The 22,384-nt window shown below is 34.5% G+C and overlaps 1 protein-coding gene across 1 annotated transcript in view; it reads right to left on the reverse strand.

Annotated features, from left to right (window-relative positions):
• TMC1 (transmembrane channel like 1) overlaps nt 1–22,384 on the reverse strand; it is a 159,995-nt gene that overhangs the window by 103,938 nt on the left and 33,673 nt on the right. Inside the window, exon 3 of the mRNA XM_066254352.1 lies at nt 437–484. Within this exon, the coding sequence (XP_066110449.1) occupies nt 437–484 (48 nt within the window). The remainder of the gene's footprint in view (nt 1–436; nt 485–22,384) is intronic.

The raw sequence follows: 22,384 nt of genomic DNA on the forward strand, positions 1-22,384 counted from the left end.
CAGAACAATTTGGATAAAATATCAATAAATTAAGTATAAAAGACATGCTTATTCATTTTAATTGAGCCACCTGATCTGTTCAGTCAAAATGACTAATCTGTTCCACTGTAATAGATTCAGCCTTGTAGAAAAGCTTTTAGGAGAGACTTTAACAAAGAAAATAGTAGAGAAAACAACATAAATTTTTCTAGACTACTAACTACTTGATCATGAGTAACTTATAAATAAGGTGGAATGTGTGTGTGCCAATTGAATGAAATCTAAAATGGAGATCCTCTTTGCTGAACTTGATCTCTTGTGAGACCATCAAAAGTCATCCACACATGCTCCTGTGCTTACGTGTAGTAGCATAATCCCACAAGATAAGAGAATAAATTCCCTTAAATGACTGCTACTTCACAGGAAATATATCCCAAGTGGGTCCATCTCCACTTACTTGAACTTTCCTCAGTCTCATCTTCACTTTCCTCCACTTGGATTTGTACTGTTGAAAAAAGAAAAACATAGTGACTCTTTAAATGATGATACAATTGTCAATAACTATTTATTTTTATAATAAAGTTATTTTGTGCAATTAAGGAAAATATTTTTTCAGTAAACTTGTTCAAATAAACATTGTACGTTAAAGATCTACAGCTACTTCTTCCTCATTGTGCAAAGACTTCTCTGCTTCGTTGCCTTCAATGATCTGTAAAACATCAATTATAAGCCTGTCTTGTCAGCTCAATTTAAAATAAATTCAAACAAAACAAATTCTGTATTGCAATAAGTAGACTTTGGTTATTATAACCAAATTAACTTATTAAAATAAAGAATATTTCATTCTAACCAGCTAACCAACATCAAAGAGCCTTCCAAAAATGCTTAAAGGCTGATACTTCCTATTTCAATGATTTCTATAAGTATATATAAATACAGCCTAAATTTTCTAATAGAGGTGTTACCGAGTTACCCTAACAATGTGAAGATGTGATATTATAGTTCTTTCTAAGACAAAGAATATTTCTTCTGTTTATTTCTCACTCCATACTGAAACGGTGTCTTGTTTTTAGTTTTGCTCCATTTTTATTAAGGCATATAAAGGTTTATAAAATGTTTAATATAAAGCAATATGGGAAAATATATTAATTGACAGATTTTTCCCATTGTGAACTATTGTCTATTCATTACAGATTTAGTCAGACAAAGACAGACAAAGCTCTACAACTTAGCATGGTACAAATTAGAGCAGATTATTTCTTTAAAATAATAGTCTAGTAACTTGCTTATAAAATATTACTATTATTATATTTTTATTTACGGTGGATAGGCATAAGTAAAATTAAATAATAAAACCAAACATGACAAGTGTTGCTGTGAACCCAGGAAACAAACTCTGGTTTTGTTTCTGCTCACTCACTGTCAAAGATTATTATTCAGAACTTCATGGGTATATTGAAAAGGCAACACACGCCAAGAGTTTAAATACCATTCACAAAGAAGATTATTGTAAAAGCATATTTTGCCTTTAAAAAGCATCTGCATAAAAATTTTTAGAATATGCAAAAATGTTATCACTCAACATCAGCCATGCAATGTGAAATAAGTGTTCTTTTGTTCATAGTAGACATGTGCCTTTGTCACTGTCTGTAACTGGATCTGCACAAAGATCTTTATGTCACCACTGAGAGTTCACAATAGTGAAGCAGATACTTCTAAGAAGATATTCTGTGTTCAACAATAGGTCAAGGTCTTTTGTTTGCAATTAATGCCACCTCCAAACTTCTGTTAAAGAAGAATTCCCTAGGAAGTCATTGTAGTGCTAGGAGATTAGCCTTGGAGCAGGATCTGGTCAGTGTGTATAATACAGAAACAGCTAAGGACAAATAGGCTGACACAGTGTATTCTGAAACATACCAAAGCAAATATTCACACAAAAAATTATATTGATTTCTGATAATCAACCCTCAAGGCATGACTAAGTTAAGTTAATTACATGAAAGAAGAAAACAATGCATGAACAAAAATTTAAGAAAGTCTTTTGGAAGGCTCATATATTAAATAAAAGCAGCAAAATGAAACACCCCAAGCCAAAAAGATGAGCAACAAATCAACTGCCTTTGGTAATAGGGGAGAAAAAAATCAAGGCTGAAATCATAGATCATCTTTTCAGGTACAAGAAGGATGGTCATAAATGACCATTAAATGAAACCTAAAAATTCATAAGCAGAGACATCTTTAGTGGCTGCAAGTAAATAACTAAAAAAGAGGTCTGGTTTCTAAGTGACATGATGGAGAATGCTGCAGAAATAGCTCCCTCCCTTCCCTAGGTGATTTTCCAGCATGGATTCTCATCTGTGCATGATTATCTGCACATTCTCATTAGGTGTCCTCTTCACTCAGTAGCATTCCTTTGTCTGGCAGTTGAGTCAGGGGTCATGAACAGTCATTTTTACAGTTATTGTGGTCACAATCGGTTTGTTCTTGATTCAAAGGGTTAGCAAAGGCATCACCAGCATCAAGAACTAAATTGCAGCACTATGACCAAGAGATTAAGTTGCCATCATGAGCCTCAGAACAAACTTGATTTTAATGAAATATCATTTGGTCTGTAATGCTTGTCTGTTTCTCCTGAAATTCAAAGTAATGCTTAAGAACCAAGCTAAGACACCCCTCCAAGACTAAAAGCCTGTGCAAAAAAAAAAACAAAAAACTCAGAATACTTAAATGGGAGCTACAGATTGACTTTCCCTTCTCAGACAATTTTTGGCATGGCCTCCTGCCTTCCCTTCTCTCGGCAATCTTAGTAGTATATTTCCAATCACAGGACCCCCTCATGCTTTGGCGACTTCCCAAAGTCTATTGATTATGTACTTTAAAAATAACCTCTCTCCTGGGGCGAGTTTTGGAAGGCAGTGAATAAGAGGAGGGGGAGGTCCTGTCAAAATGTTGGAGGCAGCAAGCTAAACTACAATGAAGTAAGCTTATTTAAGACAGAAATATGCAATAGAAGCAGATGAACTCCTAGGCAACCCAGATCCTCATTTCATGGAAATAGAACCAGTAATTAAAAACAGTAAAAGGAAACAACAGCAAAATGTCACATTTCAGAGGCATTGGAATCATTCAGAAAAGTGAATGTTGTTCCAAGCTTTCTTTTTCAATCTGTAGCACTGACAGTAGTTTATGGTTCCTCAAGATCAGAGAGACCACATGGCTAGAAGAGTTAAATGATAGTGCCTGTTCCTCTGACCCGCATTTAACTCTTGAAAGGATGTTTGTAGCACCAGGTTATTACTCTGGAAACTGGAAAAGTAATTTATTTCATTAGCATTTATTGTACAGACATCAGAGAATACAGAGTAAAATGTTCTGAGGTAGGAGTTTGTAGACTATAGAAGAAAATATCACTGTCTTTAAAGAGTCCTGTCACTTTATAGCAGTGAGATCTACAATTAGTAATGAGTATCTTAACCAGCTAGCTTGTGTTATAGAGCAATGAATTATTTTTATTAGGCTTTACTGGGTGTTTCTTTTCAAGGTTCTTATTTGTGTGTGAGGAAATTTCAACTTTGGCCCCTTGCATATAAGTGTGGTACCTTTCACCTAAGACTAAACTGTCCTGAGATGGTTATTAATCTATGCTGTAACAAGGACGTTTCCGCATCATAGCTGAAGAATCCACATCATCAACATGGGATATGATGTGGAATGTGAGAAGGGGAAAGAATAAAGGATAACCCAAAGGATTTTGGCCTGGGCAGCCAGAAAGATAGAGTTGCAAGAAAAGGAGAGGGAGAATAGAGTAAAATCAGGAGTTGAATTTGCCATGTTGTGTTTGAGATGCCTATGAGACATCCCAGCACACGTTGAGTAGGCAGTGGGCATCTACAGCCCAACTTTTCTTTGTAAATTATTAGCATTTTGATGGTATTTAAAGCCATAAGACAAGGTGAGATCATCAGGAAAAGAAATGTAAATAAAACAGAAGACTCCAAAGTTGAGAGGACAGGGAGAATATGAACCAACCAAAGAGACAGAAAATGAACAATCAGGGAAGAGGAAAGAAGGAGATAGTAGAAAGCAAGTGATGTGCATCAAAGAGCAAGGTCTTTCGACCTTTGGATTTTGTAGTGTGTGTGTGTGGGGGGGGGGGTAAGTGATAACTTTGCAAACGCTAGTTTTGTGAAGTAGTAAAAACAAAAACCTGCACTTGAGTGGTTTTAAAAGAGAAAAGGGCTCTGGCTTTTTGGCTCAGTAGCTAGAACATTGCCCTAGCATGCGGATATCCTGGGTTCAATCCCCGGTGAGGGCACATATAAGAAGCAACTATCTGCTTCTCTTCCCCTCTCTCTACCCCTTCCCTCTCTTTTCCCCTCTTGAAGCCAGTGGCTCAATTGTCAGTCTGAGGAGCTGAGGTTAGCACAGTTGATTCGAGCATCAGCCACAGATGGATGTTGCTGGGTGGATCCTGGTTGGTGAGCATGTGGGGGTCTGTCCCTCTATCTACCCTCCTCTCACTTAAAAAAAAAAGAGAAGAGAGAGAAAGAACACTAAGAAATAGGAGGCTTCTGGTTATGTTAGCTTGAAAGTTCCTACACACTGTTGAGAAAGATCCAGTGAAAATGAGAAATTGATGGTGGCGGTTATGAAATAAACCCCCCATAAAGTTATTCAAACAATATAAATTATAAGTTCTTTTATTTCATTGATGTTTTTGGTTTTTTAATTGAGATTTTGTTAACAGACAGAACAACTCACTAGTATACACCTTGCTTATATATAGTATCCAAAAGTAGTTAAAAAGTATGAGACTAATGTATGGAGAAGGGAGAAGGAAAAAGAGAAAAGAAGGGTGGGGAAAGTAAGAAGAGAATGGAAAGAATATAGCAAAAAAAGAGAGGTGAAAGAGGAAAAATGGAGTGAGAATTATAGTAAATGAAAGGAAAAAAATATAAATGTAAAGCTAAAAGTGAAGCCAAAACTTTTATCTTGTCTTTGCTACATATTATTTATTTGTATATTTATGATTATGTAAATAAATATTATATAGATAAAATATAATAGATTCTAAATTCACATACTAAATAGTATTCCATACTTTAAAAATATCTGAAGTTAAAAAAGTTGGCCATTTTCAGCTATTTTTTTTAACAGTGCTTTTCTGTAATATATACTTTAAAGGTTAAGGAGCTAGAAAATAAAGGTACCTTTTTTTTTTTTTTCCTTTTTTCTTAAGATACTATTTCAAAGTAAAATTTGTCTTGTTCTTTAATGAAGGAGAGTTAGAAAGCCCTTAACAAAAAACATAAAACTTCTTCCCTCAAGGGAAAAGAGATAGAGAGGAGATAGACCAATGAAACTATAAAAAATAAACTAGGACTTTTTAAAAAAATCTGTTTTAAATATAGCATCCTTATGAATAGACATTGTGTGACATTTACACTCTGAAAATTCTAGGTCTGATGAAATCCAGTAGCTACTCAAATTGCTCATTTTTTATTATAGCAATAATAATGATGATGTTGATGCAGATTATGCTATGGAAAAAAATTATACATCTATGGCTATATATGGATTGTTTGATTGATTGACTGATTGATGAGCTGTACAAACTAGAGCCAAGAACATCATTTAGATATTCTGCATTTCTAAAACTGAAGAGACAATAAACCAACCCAAATTTTAAAAGCAATGAGTAAACTTAGCCACAAAGACATTTTCAACAGTGAACCACCTGGATGCAAGATACAGTCACTAAACCGTATGTAGGTATCATCTCCCCTGTAGAGAATACCCCAGCATTCTGCTCTCATTCATTTATGGTAATAAATTGATTACCATTGGTGAGTGTGAAGTAGGGAACAGAAGCTACTGTCTGCAAAATTGAATAAAAATGATGGGGTGTGATTTTTATTCCTCAAGAATAATATCTATCCAAGACATTAAACTTGATTGTGTTAAACTCAGTAGCTCCCTTTAGGTTTGCTATGTGGGGCTAAAATAATATAATGGTTTTTTTCCACTTGTTAATTTTTTCTAGTTGGGCTGATAATCAAATTCATGTAGACAGATTAACAGGAGAAAACCAGGTTTTAATACGTGCACTTGGGGAATTCATACAAGAATAATAAGAATAATGAAAATTCCAAAGACAATGAGGCAACACTTAGTATACATGACAATTTGGACAAAGGATAAAGAGGGGAAACGAAGTCTGAGATTTCAGAACTGAGAAAGGGTGGCTGAGGAAGGAAGAGTAGGACACTCATGGTGGGCAGCTTCTAGCCTGGCAACTCAGAAACAGGGGGTCTCCAGCTTACAGACCCTGCCTGAAGCCCTCTCATTTACTGTACTTAATTCAAATTAAACTAAAGCAAACATCCTAAAATTTCCTTCCTGAAGCAGATTTTTCTATACATCTTTTGGACAGGAAAGGGGGGAGGGCCAGAGTTTCTTTCTGAGTTTTTTGATTCATAATGAACAGCTTAAAGTCAATATTCTAAAAGGCAACTTCAGGGTGGCAAAAAGTTTGGTCCCCTTCATCTACTTTTAGGTAAGGACAAGAAGATGCCTATGACATTTGTTTATAATTCCAAGTCCTTTAAATGATTGAATTAAGCATCATATTTTGGAAGCCATTGAGTAAAGAAAAGAATAATTTAGTTCTTATATAAATCAACTACCTTAATAAATCTAAAACTATGAAATATTTTTTAAAATCTTCAAGAGTAAGAAACAGGATAAGATCATTAATTACCCTTAAATATCATCAAGGTGTCTAGAGGAAAAAGTTTAATCTGAAAGACCTAGGCTGACAGCCTGTCTGGATAGGCCAGCATCTTTCTGAAGACCATTGAAAAATAAACCATGAGGCACATACATTCAAAAGCACCCCAAAGAATAATAAATGCTAAAAGGCTGGTAGTATTTGCAAATATTATAATATCCTAGAGATACTAAAAATATTTTTTGAATTGTTGTGGTTATAAAACTACAAAAAGAAACCATAATTTTGGCTTTTGATAAGACTCATCCACTACAAAGAGTGAAGCGGGTAGTACTAATTCTGAAGTAGTTGTCATTCTACAATGTTTTTCCTTCTGGGTTAATTTATTTTTTGAGGCTCTGAAGCCCTTCATAAAATAGAGAATAAATAGCTGTTGATACCTGTTTTATTAAACACAATATATAATATTGTAGTTACCAAATGGAACACGATAAATACTGTTAAGAAACACACTTCACTATAAGGTCCTAGAGAGAGAATGAGTAAGTAACCTTGAAAAGAACTAAGATTAAAAAAAAAAAAAATCTACTCAAAATAAAATAAAATGCCCTCTTCCATCCTTTTACAATGAAATTAAATCTTTTTAGTATACATTAAAAGGAGGCACAGAGGATGCACACCAAGTTTTCCGCACCTTTCCCTTCTGTTTCTATGGTACATGAAATTAAAATTAAACACAGGTTGAGTGAAGTGGATAGCTGGTATATTTCCAAATTCTACAACCCTTGAGTTGGAAGAGTAACTATGAAAGGCTAAAGTACAGTACTTTAAATAGCGCATTATAGTATATTGAAGTATTTGTGAGAAACTACAATTAGGTATTTCATGACACCATTGGTCTACAGAAAGAAACTTTTATTTTATGTGGTTTGGAGGTTTGGCTTTTTAACTATACATTTTTAATAAATAAATAGCTATGTACAAAGACATTTAGAGCTCTTGATGGTTACAAAGAAGTAGTGGTGAGTCTTGCTTTCTCTTTACATTTAGATTATGCTGGGGGAGGCGACTTTTCTTATTTAACCATGCTGCCATAATACATATCCAGAGTGTATGCTCTCACATTGCAATTACCTCCATAAAGGACAACCACTATAAAAAAGTGTGCCGAAATGAAAATACATTCTCCTGTGTGAGTTTTTGTGGCTAGAATCTTTCATAGTAATAGGATACCAAAGTAACAACCAGATGAAAATAATGTGTTATAAAACCTTGGTGGCTATGCTTACATCCTTGAATTGCTTAGAACAAAAAGGAATCTTTCTGTCCCCCAAAGCAGTTCTGCAATATTCCAAGTCATGAAGAATGGGTGTCAGGATTTATGGCTAAACAAACAAAATGAAACAAACAAACAAAACAAACAAACACTGATTTATTATGAACTGACTGAAAGTAGACAATTGTTCCTAGAGCATAAAAAAGTAGGAAGCAAGGCTGGCTGAGCTCTGTACAGTCTTCACCCTCCTTCCTAACACCACTTCTGCTCCCATAGAAGATGCTCATTACTCCTCATTAACATACATTAGCAAATGTTAATAAGAGTCTTCTAAAGCAGTGGTCCTCAACCTTTTTTGGGCCACGGACAGTTTAATGTCAGAAAATATTTTCACGGACGGCCTTGAGGGTGGGACAGATAAATGTATCACGTGACCGAGAGAAGCGTCAAGAGTGAGTCTTGGATGTAACAGAGAGAATCTGGTCATTTTTTAAAAATAAAACATTGTTCAGACTTAAATATAAATAAAACGGAAATAATGTAAGTTATTTATTTTTTCTCTGTGGACCGGTACCAAATGGCCCATTGACCACTACCAGTCCGTGGCCCGGGGGTTGGGGACCACTGCTCTAAAGAACAAAAGGTAGAGGCATGGGAGAGTCAGAAAGAAGGCTGCAGCAGAAAACAGAGAGAGAGAGAGAGAGAGAGAGAGAGAGAGTGGTTTAGGACTTGAATTCGTAGTATCTTGAAATTTGGGAGACTTGTCTTCATGACAAACAGCAATAACATCAAGAAGAATAAAATAAAATAATTTAGTTCACATTTTTTCCTGAAAAAAAGAAAAAAGGACAAAGCAAACAGCCATTAACTACAAAAAAAATAATCATTCTTTTTCCCTGCTCTTTAGCTGTTTGGGGAAAATTACACTCTGTAGGATTTGCTACTAAACTAGGAATATTAGTTAACATCATTATCAGTTAATGGAAAAGAATTCTGAATTCTAGGTGTCTCATGAGTTTATAATCATTGTAACCATCCATCTACCCTTTTTAGTTTTTTCTTTCACGGGTTCAATTTATCATATTCAATAAGACTAAACCTGTAATTTGAATAAGGTCTGTAACTTTATTAAAATAGTTCACACAGAATGTGATGTATGTGTTCATTTCTATCCTATGGGCAACTTGTTAACATTTGAGTACTCTAGGTCAGGAATGGCCAACATGCAGCCCGCATAACGAGTTTATGCAACCCGTGATTAAATTTTTAATATTCTGCGCTACTTTAAAATCTCAGCTACTCAGAAGCGAAAGCATATTTGATTATTGGAAATCATGATATTTAAGAAGATAGTGATATGCGGAAAAGAATTCCACGTGTGACTAATCTAGGGTTAACTTCCAATAATTGGTTGAATGGATTTGCGATACTTATTTTTTAAAAATTCCATTATAAAGATTTACAACTTTTGTACTCATCTGTACTTGATATGAACTGTTTTATGTTTAGCGGCAATGTGAAACCCACATTCTTTTAGGTGGAGTTTGCCAGTGCGCACCCAAGGTCAAACAATTCGTTATTTTTGTGGGCAAGTGTGTTGAATCAAGTGGCATTGTAGCATAGACAATAGCTGCAGTTGATAACTGAAAATGTGTCCAAGCTGTTTGTAAAATGAAATAATTGTTTTATTTGCGATATAACCCCTTCAAGGTCATTCTCTTAATTAAATATTGTTTCTATTGATTGCAATACAGTTTGGATATTTATATAATATGTAATTATATTTTTGTTAAAATATATTTTTATTAAAATAATATTGTATATTAAAATTTTTTCACTCATTTACATTTATTCATAAACAAATTACATAATAAAATTTTGTTTACTTAAACGAATTGTTTTTGTATTTAACATTTTTTAATTTTAATATTTCGTCCGGCCCATGAAAAAGTTTTCTTTCTAATCTGGCCCAGGGGCAAAAACTGTTGGCCACGCTTGCTCTAGGTAGTAATCCACAATGTTAGAATGGAGATTTAACCTCTGAAAGATCAGTCAAAAGCACTTCAGCCATCTCTACCTGAAATTAACATCAGATGGTTTGTAAATTGGACCAATGCTTATTAGAAGTAAATTTTGTAAAATTAAATGTGATTAAAGTATGGTGATTGGATAGATGCAATATGTCTTCACCCTGTCTTGGTTTTACAGGGTCAGGGAATAGAATAGGATCAATAAATCATCTCCTTTTGGAATGGAAGGCACAACAGTCCCCAATAGTTTTTGTTTTGGTCCTAAAAGGAAGATTTTGTCATTGACAAAACCCCTATGAAGTGAGCATTATTATTCCCATTTTCCAGATAAAAAGCCAGAGAACTAGAGAGGAAAAGTGGGTAAACAGCCTCAGCTAGCACAGCTAGTAACTTACAAAGCTGAGGTTTGCCTTGAAGTTGTTCCAAATTTGTCACCAAGCTCTATTGACTTTACATCCTTGAATCTGTTTCTCTCAGTCCCACCGTCAACATCACAGTAAAGCTACCATGGCTTTTTTCCAGAAATACTGAATTAGCTCCTCTTGCCCTATCCAATCCATTTCCCATGCTATAGTCCATTGTATACAATTATGGATGTAATTTTACATTTACTTATTAAATTATGATTGTTTTATTATTTGTTTGGCAATATATAAACTACACATTTTCAAGGCTGCAAATTATTTCCTCTTCATAATAACTAATAAGATAAGTCTTACCCTCTCCATTATTTTAGATGACTTAATAAAAAAATAAAATTTAAAAACCAGTATTCAAGGAAATAGGAGTTTGTTAAGAATCACCAAAATTGCCATCTATTATAAAGATCAAAAGAATTATTTTTTCTAAACTATGATACATTACATTTTGTACAAATAACAAATGTTTCAGTTTCAGTAAAGCTAGAAGAACATTAAAAGGAATAGAAGGAATAGAAAAATGTAAAAAGGATAGTGAGAGAGAGAAAAACCTAGGTAAATCTTCTGGAGTCTAGAAAGAAAGAAGGTCTTGAAGGTGAAGGAGAAAATAGATAATTACATTTACCATCTGATGTTGATCATAATGAGAACATAAACACAAGGTGGGAAAAGAACTCATTTGCCTTGATTAAAAGATCATTTTAAATTTAAGACAAAGTGGGAGTCAAGAATTGGCATAACTCTTCTTCTAAATAGCAGGAGCAAAATGAGAACCTTTTCAGTAAAATACATTGGGAACTTGAAAATAGAAAACATTATTTAAAATGTAGATTTCAGAGAAAAGAAAAAGTAAGAAACTAGCAGATGACATGATATTGTATATAGAGAAATCTAAAGATTTCACCAAAAAATTATTAAACCTGATCAATGAATTCATTAAAGTAGCAGGATACAAAATAAATATCCAGAAATCATTGTATTTTTATACAACAATAATGAACTATCAAAAAGGAGAAATGAAGAAAACAATCCTATTTAAAATTACATCAAAATAATAATAATAATAATAATAATAGCTAGTAATAATTTTAACCAAGGATGTAAAAGACCTGTACTTGGAAAACTATAAGACACTAAGAAAGAAATTAAACCAGATACAAATAAGTGGAAGCATATACTATATTTATGTGTAGGAAGAATTAACATCATTAAAATGACCATACACCCCAAAGCAATTTATATATTCAACATAATATTTATCATGCTACTGGTGGCATATTTCACAGAACTACAAATATTCCAAAAATTTACATAGAACCACAAAAGAACCCAAATAGCACAGCAATCTTAGGAAAAAAGAACAAAGTTGAAGAAATCATGCTACCTGATATTAAACTACACTACAGGGCCATAGTAACCAAAACAACATTGTACTGGCATAAAAACAAACATACAGATCAATGGAACAGAATAAAGGGCCCAGAAAGAAATCTATGCCTTTGTGGTCAATCTATATTTATATCATCTATATCTATATATCTATATATCTATATATCTATATATCTATATATCTATATATCTATATATCTATATATCTATATATCTATATATCTATATATAATTTGGATAGAAGGTGGGAAACAGTGAGATAGACTCACCCATGCGCCCTGACCACAATCCACCTGAAAACCCCATCTGGGGCTGATACTAGAGTACCAAGCTATTTTTAGTGCTCGAGGTTTACACACTCAGACAAGACATGTTACCCTCAGTGCTTGGGGCCATGTTCACACTAATCAAGCCACTGGCTGCAAGAGGGGAAGAGGGAGAGAAGGAAGAGAGGAGGAGGGAGAGAAGCAGATGGTCACTTCTCCTTTGTGCCCTGATTGAGAATAGAACCTGGGATATCCAAACACTGGGCAAACATTCTATCCACTGGTCAGGACAAATGGTCAATTAATATTTGACAAAGGAGGCAAGAACATACAATGTGGTAAAGATAGTTTATTTAATAAATGGTATTGAGAAAATTGAACAGATACATACAAAAAAAAAAGAAAGTAGACCACCTTCTTACATACCATAAACAAGAATAATCTCAAAATGGATTAAAGATTTAAATGTTACACTTGAAACCATAAAGGTCCTTGAAAAAATCATAAGCAATATTTTCTCAGACATTTTTTGTAGGAAACAAGAGAAAAAAATAAACAAATGGGACTACATCGATTTTAAAAAGTGTTTTTTCACAGCAAAGGAAACCATCAGCAAAATGAAAAAGTAACCCACTGAATGTAAAGGGTTAATATCCAATTTATGAAGAACTCAAACACCACCAAATCCAAAACAAAACAAAACAAAAAACAAATAACAGGACATACCGATGACCAATAGACATATGAAAAGATCATCACTAATCATCAAACGCAAATTAAAACCACAATGAGATATCACATTACACTTATCAGAATGGCTATCATCCTTAAATCAACAAACAAGTGTTGGTAAGGATGTGGAGAAAAGGGAACCCTTGTGCACTGTTGATGGGAATGCAGACTGATGCAGCCAGTATAGAAAGCAGTATGGAATCACCTCAAAAAATATTAAAAATGGAACTGTTTTCTGACCCAGCATTTCCACTTTTGGAAATATATCTGAAGAAATCTGAAACACTAATTCAAAAGAATATATGCACCCCTATGTTCATTGCAGCATTATTTACAATAGCCAAGATTTGTAAGCAGCCCAAGTGCCCATCAGTAGATGAGTGAATAAGAAAGCTGTGGTAAGATTTACACAATGGCATACTGCTCAGATGTAAAAAAAAAAAGGAAATCTTACTTTTTGTAACGGTATGAATGGATATGGATCTAGAAAGTATTATGCTAAGTGGCATAAGCCAGAGAAAGACACATACTGTATGATTTCACTTATATGTGAAATCTATTGAACAAAATTAACAAAATAGAAACAGACTCATAAATACAGAGAACAGGCTAACAGATGTCAGAGGGGATGAGGTTTGGAGAGCTGGGTAAAAAAGGTAAAGGGATTAAGCAAAAAGAAAACAAAACTCAATGAACACCAACAACAGTGACTATATGGTTATTACTGGAGGGAAAGGCTGGTGGGGGGGGTAGAAGAGAGAGGAGGGATAAATGATGATGAATGAGACTTGACTTTGGGTGTTGAATACATTGCAAGATACGAACTTGTATACCTGAAACCTATATAATTTTATTAACCAATGTCACTCCAATAAAAAATAAATAAATAATTTTAAAAACAAAGAAAAAAGTAAGAAACTAGGTAGGTATAGGATTTTTTTAGTTGGAAGAGAGTTGGGAATGTTGCAAACAAATATATCAATAATGTTTTTTTGTTCCAACACATAAATATTGGCTTAGTATAGACACTAAAGGGTAATATCAAAAGAAGGGAAATAATTTGTGTATGTGACTTTATAATTCATTCCTGGGATTATTTTGGTCATGGTTATTAAACATTTTACATAAAGATTAGAATCAGTGATTTCTAATTATCTTACATTTTGCAAAATATCAGAGTCAGAACTGGCCAAATCACATATCTCACAAGGTTTAACCAATTCCTGGATGAAATTGATACTTCTATGAAAAACAGAATAGAATATATAATCTATGACAATAAAACTGAGCCCATATGCATAGCATATATAACTTTTTCTTTGAAAAGAAAGCTAAAATTATTAAGACACTTCTTTGAGCAAGATACTTTCCAACTAATGTAATTTCATTTCATGCTATTAACAATGTATTAAGATAGTAATTACTAGCATTGTTTTACTGGTGAGAAATCTGAGGCTCAGAAATGACAGACTTGTTAGAAGTCTTTACAGTAAGAAAGTAGCAGAACCACAATTCAAACCTAGAGGCATGAGTATAAATTCCAAAACTCATGTTCTTACTATAATTTAGTGTTTTTCTGAAGTGCAGCATTGTCTTCAATGTGAAATGTGCAAGCTAACTGAGGATACACATCCAAGATTTATTGGATTGACTGATAGGATTGACTACTGAGATCAATATATTCCAGTTCAACTGTTGTTTCTATACATTGGTCTGTGATTTTGTTTTCCTAGAATGTCTTTGATTTTGGTGTCAGAATAATGTTGGCTCAGAAAAAGTTGAAGAATACTCTCGCCTTTTCAATTTTATAGCAAAGTTTATGCAGAATCAGAATTACTTTCTTCCTTGATATTTGCTAGAATTCTCCAGGGAAACAATCAGAGCTTGATATATTCTTTGTGGTACAGTTCTTAACTATAAACTCAATTTTCTTAATATATGCAAGACTCTTAAAGTTGTCTATTTCTTAGGCCCTGGCTGGTTGGCTCAGTGGTAGAGTGTTGGCCAAGCGTGCGGGAGTCCCAGGTTTGATTCCCGGCCAGGGCACATAGGAGAAGCGCCCATCTGCTTCTCCACCCCTCCCCCTCTCCTTCCTCTCTGTCTCTCTTTTCCCCTCCCACAGCCAAGGCTTCATTGGAGCAAAGTTTGCCCCGGCGCTGAGGATGGCTCTGTGGCCTCTGCCTCAGGCGCTAGAATGGCTCCAATTGCGGAAGATCGTTGCCCCAAGATGGGCAGAGCATCGCCCTCTGGTGGGCATGCCAGGTGGATCCTGGTTGGGCGCATGTGGGAGTCTATCTGACTGCCTCCCCGTTTCTAACTTCAGAAAAAATACAAAAAAAAAAAAGTCTATTTCTTTTTGACTGAGCTTTTAGTACCATAAGTTGTCATATAAGTAACTTACATAATTTATCTGAGTTGTCAAATTTATTGGCATGAGTTGTTCATGATATTACCTCATTATCCTGTATCTGTAGAATTTGTTGTGATGCCCTCTTTTGTTATTAGAGGAATAACTATTTAAATTTATATTACTTTTCTTCTACTACTATTGGATTTTATTTCTTCTTCTTCTTCTTCTTCTTCTTCTTCTTCTTCTTCTTCTTCTTCTTCTTCTTCTTCTTCTTTTAGTTTCTTAAGGTAGAACCTGGGATCTCTGACTTAAGAACTTTCTTTGTTCTAAAATAGTTATATAATACCATAAATTTTTTTCTACATTCTACTTTAGCTAAATCTCAAAATTTTTAAAGTTCTATGTTTATCTTAATTCAGTTCAAAACATTTTCTAATTTCTTACTTGGTCCTTGAGTCATTTAGAAGTCTGATATTTATTCAAACCAAGGATTTTCCAGATATCTTTTGCCTTTGATTTCTACTTTAATTCCATTGTAGTTAGAGAATATACTTTGTATAATTTGAATTTTTTTAATTTATTGACATTTGTTTTATGTACTAGAATATGGTGTCTCCTGTAAATATTCTTGAAGACTATGTACTCTTAGTTGAAGTTATATACATGTTAATTAGTTGAAGATGGTTGCTAGTATTGTGGAAGTTTTCTGTATGCTTTGCTGATTTTTCTTTTGCTTGTTCTATTAATTATTGCAAAAAATTGTTTAACCAATTATTATGATAGTGAATTTGTCTATATGTCTTTGCAGTGCTATTGATATTTCCTTTATGTATTTTGAAGTTCTGTTATTAGGTGTATAAACATTTAAATTTGCTATTTCTTTTTAATAAATTTACTCCTATCATTATGAAATGACATTTTTTATTCCTGGTAATATTATTTGCTCTGAAATCAAACTTATGCATATTAATATGGCTAATTCAGCTTTTTCTTTTTTGATTAGTTTTATATAATGTCTTTTTCCATACTTTACTTTTAACCTCTTTGTATCCTTATACTGAAATTGATTTTTTCACAGGGAACATGTAGTTGGATCTTGATCTTTATATTCAATATGATAATTTGTAACTTTTAACTTGGGTGTTTAGACCATTTACATTTAACATCTATATACTTGGTGTTTAATCTATCCTCTTACTAGTTAATTTTTATTTGTCTCATCTCTCCTTTGTTCCTGTTTTTCTCCTTTTTAACCTTCTATTGAGTGAATTGACTTTTCTAATGACCTTATTTTATTGCCTTTTATGCTTTATTATCATAATGTTTTTTCACTATATTAAAAAGTTGGCTTAGGATAAAGTGGCATTTAACTAGTTATAGTCTACCTTCAAGTAAAATTAAACCATTTTATGTATAATGTAAAACTTTACAGTAGTATGTTTCCATTTCTTCTCTTCTAAACTTTGTGTTCCTATTGTTATACATGTTTTCAAGTTCACTAATCTTTTCTGTTGCAATGTCTAATCTGCTGTTAATTCCATGAAGCCCATACTCTATCTCTGACGCTGTAGTTTCTATTTGTAAAAGTTTAATCTTGTCTTTTTAATTTCACCTATGTCCCTACTTAATTTTTTAATTAGCCTCTTGAATATGTGTAATGCAGTTATAACAATTGTTTGTCTACTGTTTGTATTATCTGTGTCATTTATGGGACAATTATGTTTAATTATTTTTTTCTCCTAATTATTTCATGCTTCTTGTGTTTATGCAAATATTCGATTGTGTGATAGATATTAATTTTACTTATTGGGCTATTTTAATATTACTACCAATATTTTTTAGCTTTGTCCTGGTATGCATTAAATTTACTTCAAACCATTTAGTCTAACTTTTAAGTCTTAGAACATTTAGTCTAGGGATAATTTTCCCCTAATGCTGAGGCAAACCCTTCTAAGTACTCCACCTGATCCCATGAATTATGAGGTTTTATACTTTTGCTGGTGTAAAGGGGAACTATTCTTGACCTGTGTGAGCTCGAGGAATAAATAGTTCTCTCTAATCCTTTCAGAAGTTCTTTCCCTGTCCACATGTGTGCCCAGATCATTGCTCAGTAGAAGAGTCAGTAAGAACACTCTGTCGAACTCGAGAACTCTCTCTGTGTTTAGCTTTCTCTTCTCTGCAAGTCTTTCTTATGAGATTTAGTTACTATACTTTCCCCAGACCTTCAGCTCTCTCTATCTCCTCAACTCAGACAGCTCATTAGTCTTTGTCTACATTCCTCCTCCTCGATTGTGACTGAAGACTCTCTCCAGATAGTCAACTAGAACAATTGTGGGGTCACCTCATCTGTTTTCCATGTCTCAGAGGTTACTATCCTTTAATGTCCGAGGTTTGAAACCTTAAAAGCTGTTGCTTTATATATTTTGTCCAATTTTTAATTTTTTTTAGATAAGAGAACAAATTCAGTACCTATACTTCATCTTCATAAAATTAGAAATCTATTCATGCTAAATGTTCTAAGTTGAGTTTTTTATTTTTTAGTAGCATGGGGAAAAAAATATTAATCAAGAGCCATGGCTGACCCCCATCCATTTATTTTTGTTTCACACCTCATTACCTCCAGGAATTACCAATTTTGAAGCAATTAGTACTTCAAATTAACTATGAAGCCAATAAATAGAAATTAATAAGTATAAATATATTTTTAATTTTATTTTATTTATTCATTTTAGAAAGGAGAGACAGAGAGACAGAGAGAGAGAAGGGGGGAGGAGCGGGAAGCATCAGCTCCCATATGTGCCTTGACCAGGCAAGCCCAGGGTTTCGAACTGGTGACCTCAGCATTTCCAGGTCATCGCTTTATCCACTGCGCCACCACAGGTCAGGTAATAAGTATAAATATTTTAATGACATGCAGAAATGTTTATGGTATACATTATACAAAATGTTTATAAAAATTCTACATGTTATACAATATAAAATATTCAAAATAAATGCTTTAAGCAAATAAGATAGCCTGAGATGAAAGGTACGAAAATGTTTAGTCATATCTAGATGATACATTTGTGAGAAATTATTTTCTTCTTCTTCAGACTCTTTATGCATTTTTCAAATAATTATAGTAACATTATGTTACATTTAAAAAGACAAACTTCTGAGAAAAAAAAAGAAAAGACTTAGGGAGACAAAAAGTGAGGAGAAATTGAGGAAAAGCTACAGAAAGTTAAAGGTAACTGCTTAGCTATGTCTTCTAGGATCTTATGCAAACTCTTCTTTACTTATCCTTGCAGTTATAAAATATACCTCAATTTCTCTGTAAAGAAGGCCTGAATTGTAAAACATCATGAGAAAGAACAGGAGCAGAACACCCAGTATTTAGCAAAAAATTATTTTATTCCCACAGTGTTAGGAAGAAAGAAGCCAGCTCAAAAAATAAAAAATGTTAACAGTGTTTTTTTAGTAGGGCTAAAATGTTCCAGTTTGTAACAGAACCCAGGAAAATGCTTCTGGAACATTCTGGAACCTTAAAGAACTGATGGGAGAGGATGTTAGTCAATTAACTACTTTCTCTTAGTTGCCAAATCAAGAAACCTCAGTTGACTATTTTATGATTAAATGAAGCTGCTGTCATGATCCTGACATTACAGAAAACAATAGTAAAAGGTGGCAAGAAAATTTATCAACTAATTCATTCAATCAACAAGAATATATTTATGTCTATGGAGACAAAAAACTAAAAAGGACTGTATAGCTTAGCTGAAGTATTGTCTTGTTCTTGGAATTAAACATATCTGAGTTCAAATCCTAGCTCTGCTACTTCAAAAAGTGTGACACCGGGTGTCTTTCTATTCTCTCTGAACATCAGCTCCCATTTTAACAAGTCATGAAAACAAACAATCTGATAATAATGCTGTAATAATTAAATTAGTAAAATATGTCTGCTATACAGAAGGCACTAAAATCTATATTAATCTAATGAAACCTGGGAAGCCACAGAGCAAAAAAAGTTATTTCCTTTTCATTCCAGGATGCCCCAATGTCACTAGAAGACAATCTATGCACATATAAAACATTTGTTGTACAAAGTAATATATTTGATTTACCCTGATATATAATGTCCAGAATAGGAGCTGAGAGAAAAGAGATACCTCAGAGCTGAAATTTTCTTCATGAAAGAGGCAAACTTAAAGAGGTGTCAGGATCTTGGAAGTCGTCATCTTAATAACGGGAATCAAGCTGAAGAAACTAAAGATCAACAAATCCTCTTAGAACTGCTAGAGAATTGCGATCATGGGACAAACTAATTCCCCAAAACAGAAGAAATGGACAGAAAGATGTATGGCCAATAGCCGCCGCCATTGTGGCCATTCACATGCAGATGCACAATGAATTCAGGCAAATGGCAAAAAAAAAATACCAGTGGAGCCAAAAAATGTTGCGCCATTCCTTTATTCTAGCCTTGCACCGACTGGCGAGTAAACACACACAGGGCTCCAAAACCCTGGCACATTCTCTGGTTCTTCTTGAATCAAAGGCTCCCACCAGTCTCAGTCACCTCTGGTTCCCCATCTGCACACCTTCTCCCTTCTCCTCTCTACACAAACTGGCTTCTCCTTCAGCACCCTGCCATCTTGGCTTCCTTCTTCCTTCTCCTTCTTCTCTTTTTTAAAAAAAACTTTTTGGCACAAAACCCCTCCACCAGCAAACATTAGTGTAACAATGGCCCTTTCCAAGCAGGAAGGCAATCCTCAATTTGCAATCAACTGCCCTGCTCTGAGAGCAAGCACACAGGTGGCTGCCCAGAAGCATTTTTAACAATAACAGTGAGCAAGCTAAACACAAATTTTACAAACTCATTTGCCCAACAGGAAGGTAAGGAGGATCACAATTTACTGGAGCAGAAACCTCTGCTCAAACTGTTACTGAGGAGGAAAACCTAAACTGTAATTTACAATTTGCTGGAGGTTCCTGTGGACAATTCTGAGAATTAATCTGAATCTCTAAAAAGAGAGTAGAGTTGGTAGAGAGGAAGAACAACTCCATTGGGAAAAATAGGAGTGGAGGTGGAATTCATAACAATAGGTGCTGTTACATAACCATGGTATTCATAAAAAATTTTAAAATTGCAAGGCTTAAAAATGTCCAGGGTCCACAGAGAAAAAATAGTGATATCTGTGCTACTAAGTGAATAAATCCATTTATACATGATGCACTGTGTATAGGTGCTTATCTTCAGTACGACCCCAAATCCAACCACACATGGTAGTGAAGGAATTTTAAGAAGTATAAACCCACAAAACAAAAGGAAAAAAGGAACATCAGTGGATGAGAGCTATCTAAAAGATTGTAAAACTGGAAAAACAGAAAAGAGGTTTCTTATCTAGATGAAAGAATGTAGAGAATGTAGTGCATGTCCATTTTTTATAATAAATGTATGGCAACCAAGGGGACAGAGCTGACTTACACTGAAAGTTTCTTTTGTCACTCTCCCCTCCTGAGAATGCAAAAGCAGCCAGATGGAAAACAAAAACTAGCAGTTACCATTAGTTTTCCTAACCTGCTTTAATTTTCTTCATAGTATTGTCATCATCTTAACATAATGTTATCTAGTTATTTGCTAATTGATCCACTGTTTATTTTTCCTACAAACAAGTAACCTCCAGGAAGGCAGGGGCTTTGTTGATCTTCTTCAACTCTTTATCCTAGTGCCTGACAAATAGCAAGAACTGCGTTAGTATCTGTGGCATGAATGAGTGAGTGAACAAACCAATGCACCAATGAATAGGGATATTACCAATACCTTCCAGTCTCAAACTTAATACATTTATCCTGAGCCTTGGGGCCTTCGGATTACCAAAAAAAAAAAAAAAAAATTTCCAAGAAGAAGGAAGATTATATACAAAGTCACAAGGAAGGAGGCACAGGTCATGGAGGGAATACTGGCCAGAGAGATTAGGACTGCTTCTTCACGGCTCTTTCCTAATTTCCTTAGAGAAGATTCTGTTTTCCTTAACTACATCACTCATACCTTTCAATAACAAAGCACTTTTAAATGGAGCTATTATAAGTCTGTCCTCTTGAAATGTCTGTTCTTTTAACCTGTCATCTCACTACAACAGGGGTCAGGAACCTCTTACTCGTGAGCCAGATGTGGCTCTTTTGATGGCTGCATCTGGCTCGCAGACAAATCTTTAATAAAAAAAAATAATAACGTAAAAAATATAAAACATTCTCATGTATTACAATCCATTCATTTCCCACCACTCATGTTCATGGTTGCAGGTGGCTGGAGCCGATCACAGCTGTCGTCTGGGACAACACCAAATTTTTATTGGATAATGCGTAATGTACACAGGATGTTGTATGGCTCTCACGGAATTACATTTTATTATTTTTTTATTTTGTTTTTTTTAAAGAGAGGAGGGAGGGGAGAGAGAGAGAGAGAGAGAGAGAAAAGACTGGAGAAGCAGGAAACATCAACTCCTATATGTGCTTTGACCAGGCAAGTCCAAGGTTTTGAACCAGCAACCTCAGTGTTCTAGGTCCTCAGTGTTCTGATGCTTTTTCCATTGTGCCACCACAGGTCAGGATCAAATATTTCTCCTTTATATCCCCATAGTACCCTAAACCTGGTTCTGTCATTGAACTCTTTTTTTTAAAATTTATTTTAGAGAGGAGAGGGAGAGACAGGGAGAAAGAGAGAGAGGAGAGACAGAGAGAGAGAAGGGGGGAGGAGCTGGAAGCATCAACTCCCATATGTGCCTTGACAAGGCAAGCCCAGGGTTTCGAACCGGCGACCTCAGCATTTCCAGGTCGACGCTTTATCCACTGCGCCACCACAGGTCAGGCCACATTTTAAAATATATGGCGTTTATGGCTCTCTCAGCCAAAAAGGTTCTCAACCCCTGAACTACAACATTAACATGGTCTGGCAGATCTGACCAGCACAGAGCCCAAGCCTGCTCCACTCAGAGGAGATGGGCTGCAAGAGATTGAAAAGGAACCATGGCAGGAAATGAACATCATTATGCAAGTCATTACTCTTCATAGAGAAAGCAAATGTCACTCTCTTCTGAATGGAATAATTTTCCCTCCTACCAATCAGTGCTGATAGCTCACACTCATTGAGTGCCCTCACCTATATCTAGACATGGACCAGGAGAAATTTATTAGGGAACAAAAAGCTAAACAGATTTTTTAAAGGAAGCACACT

The sequence above is a fragment of the Saccopteryx bilineata genome, chromosome 2 (assembly GCF_036850765.1).
Source record: "Saccopteryx bilineata isolate mSacBil1 chromosome 2, mSacBil1_pri_phased_curated, whole genome shotgun sequence".
NCBI classification, from domain to species: domain Eukaryota; kingdom Metazoa; phylum Chordata; class Mammalia; order Chiroptera; family Emballonuridae; genus Saccopteryx; species Saccopteryx bilineata.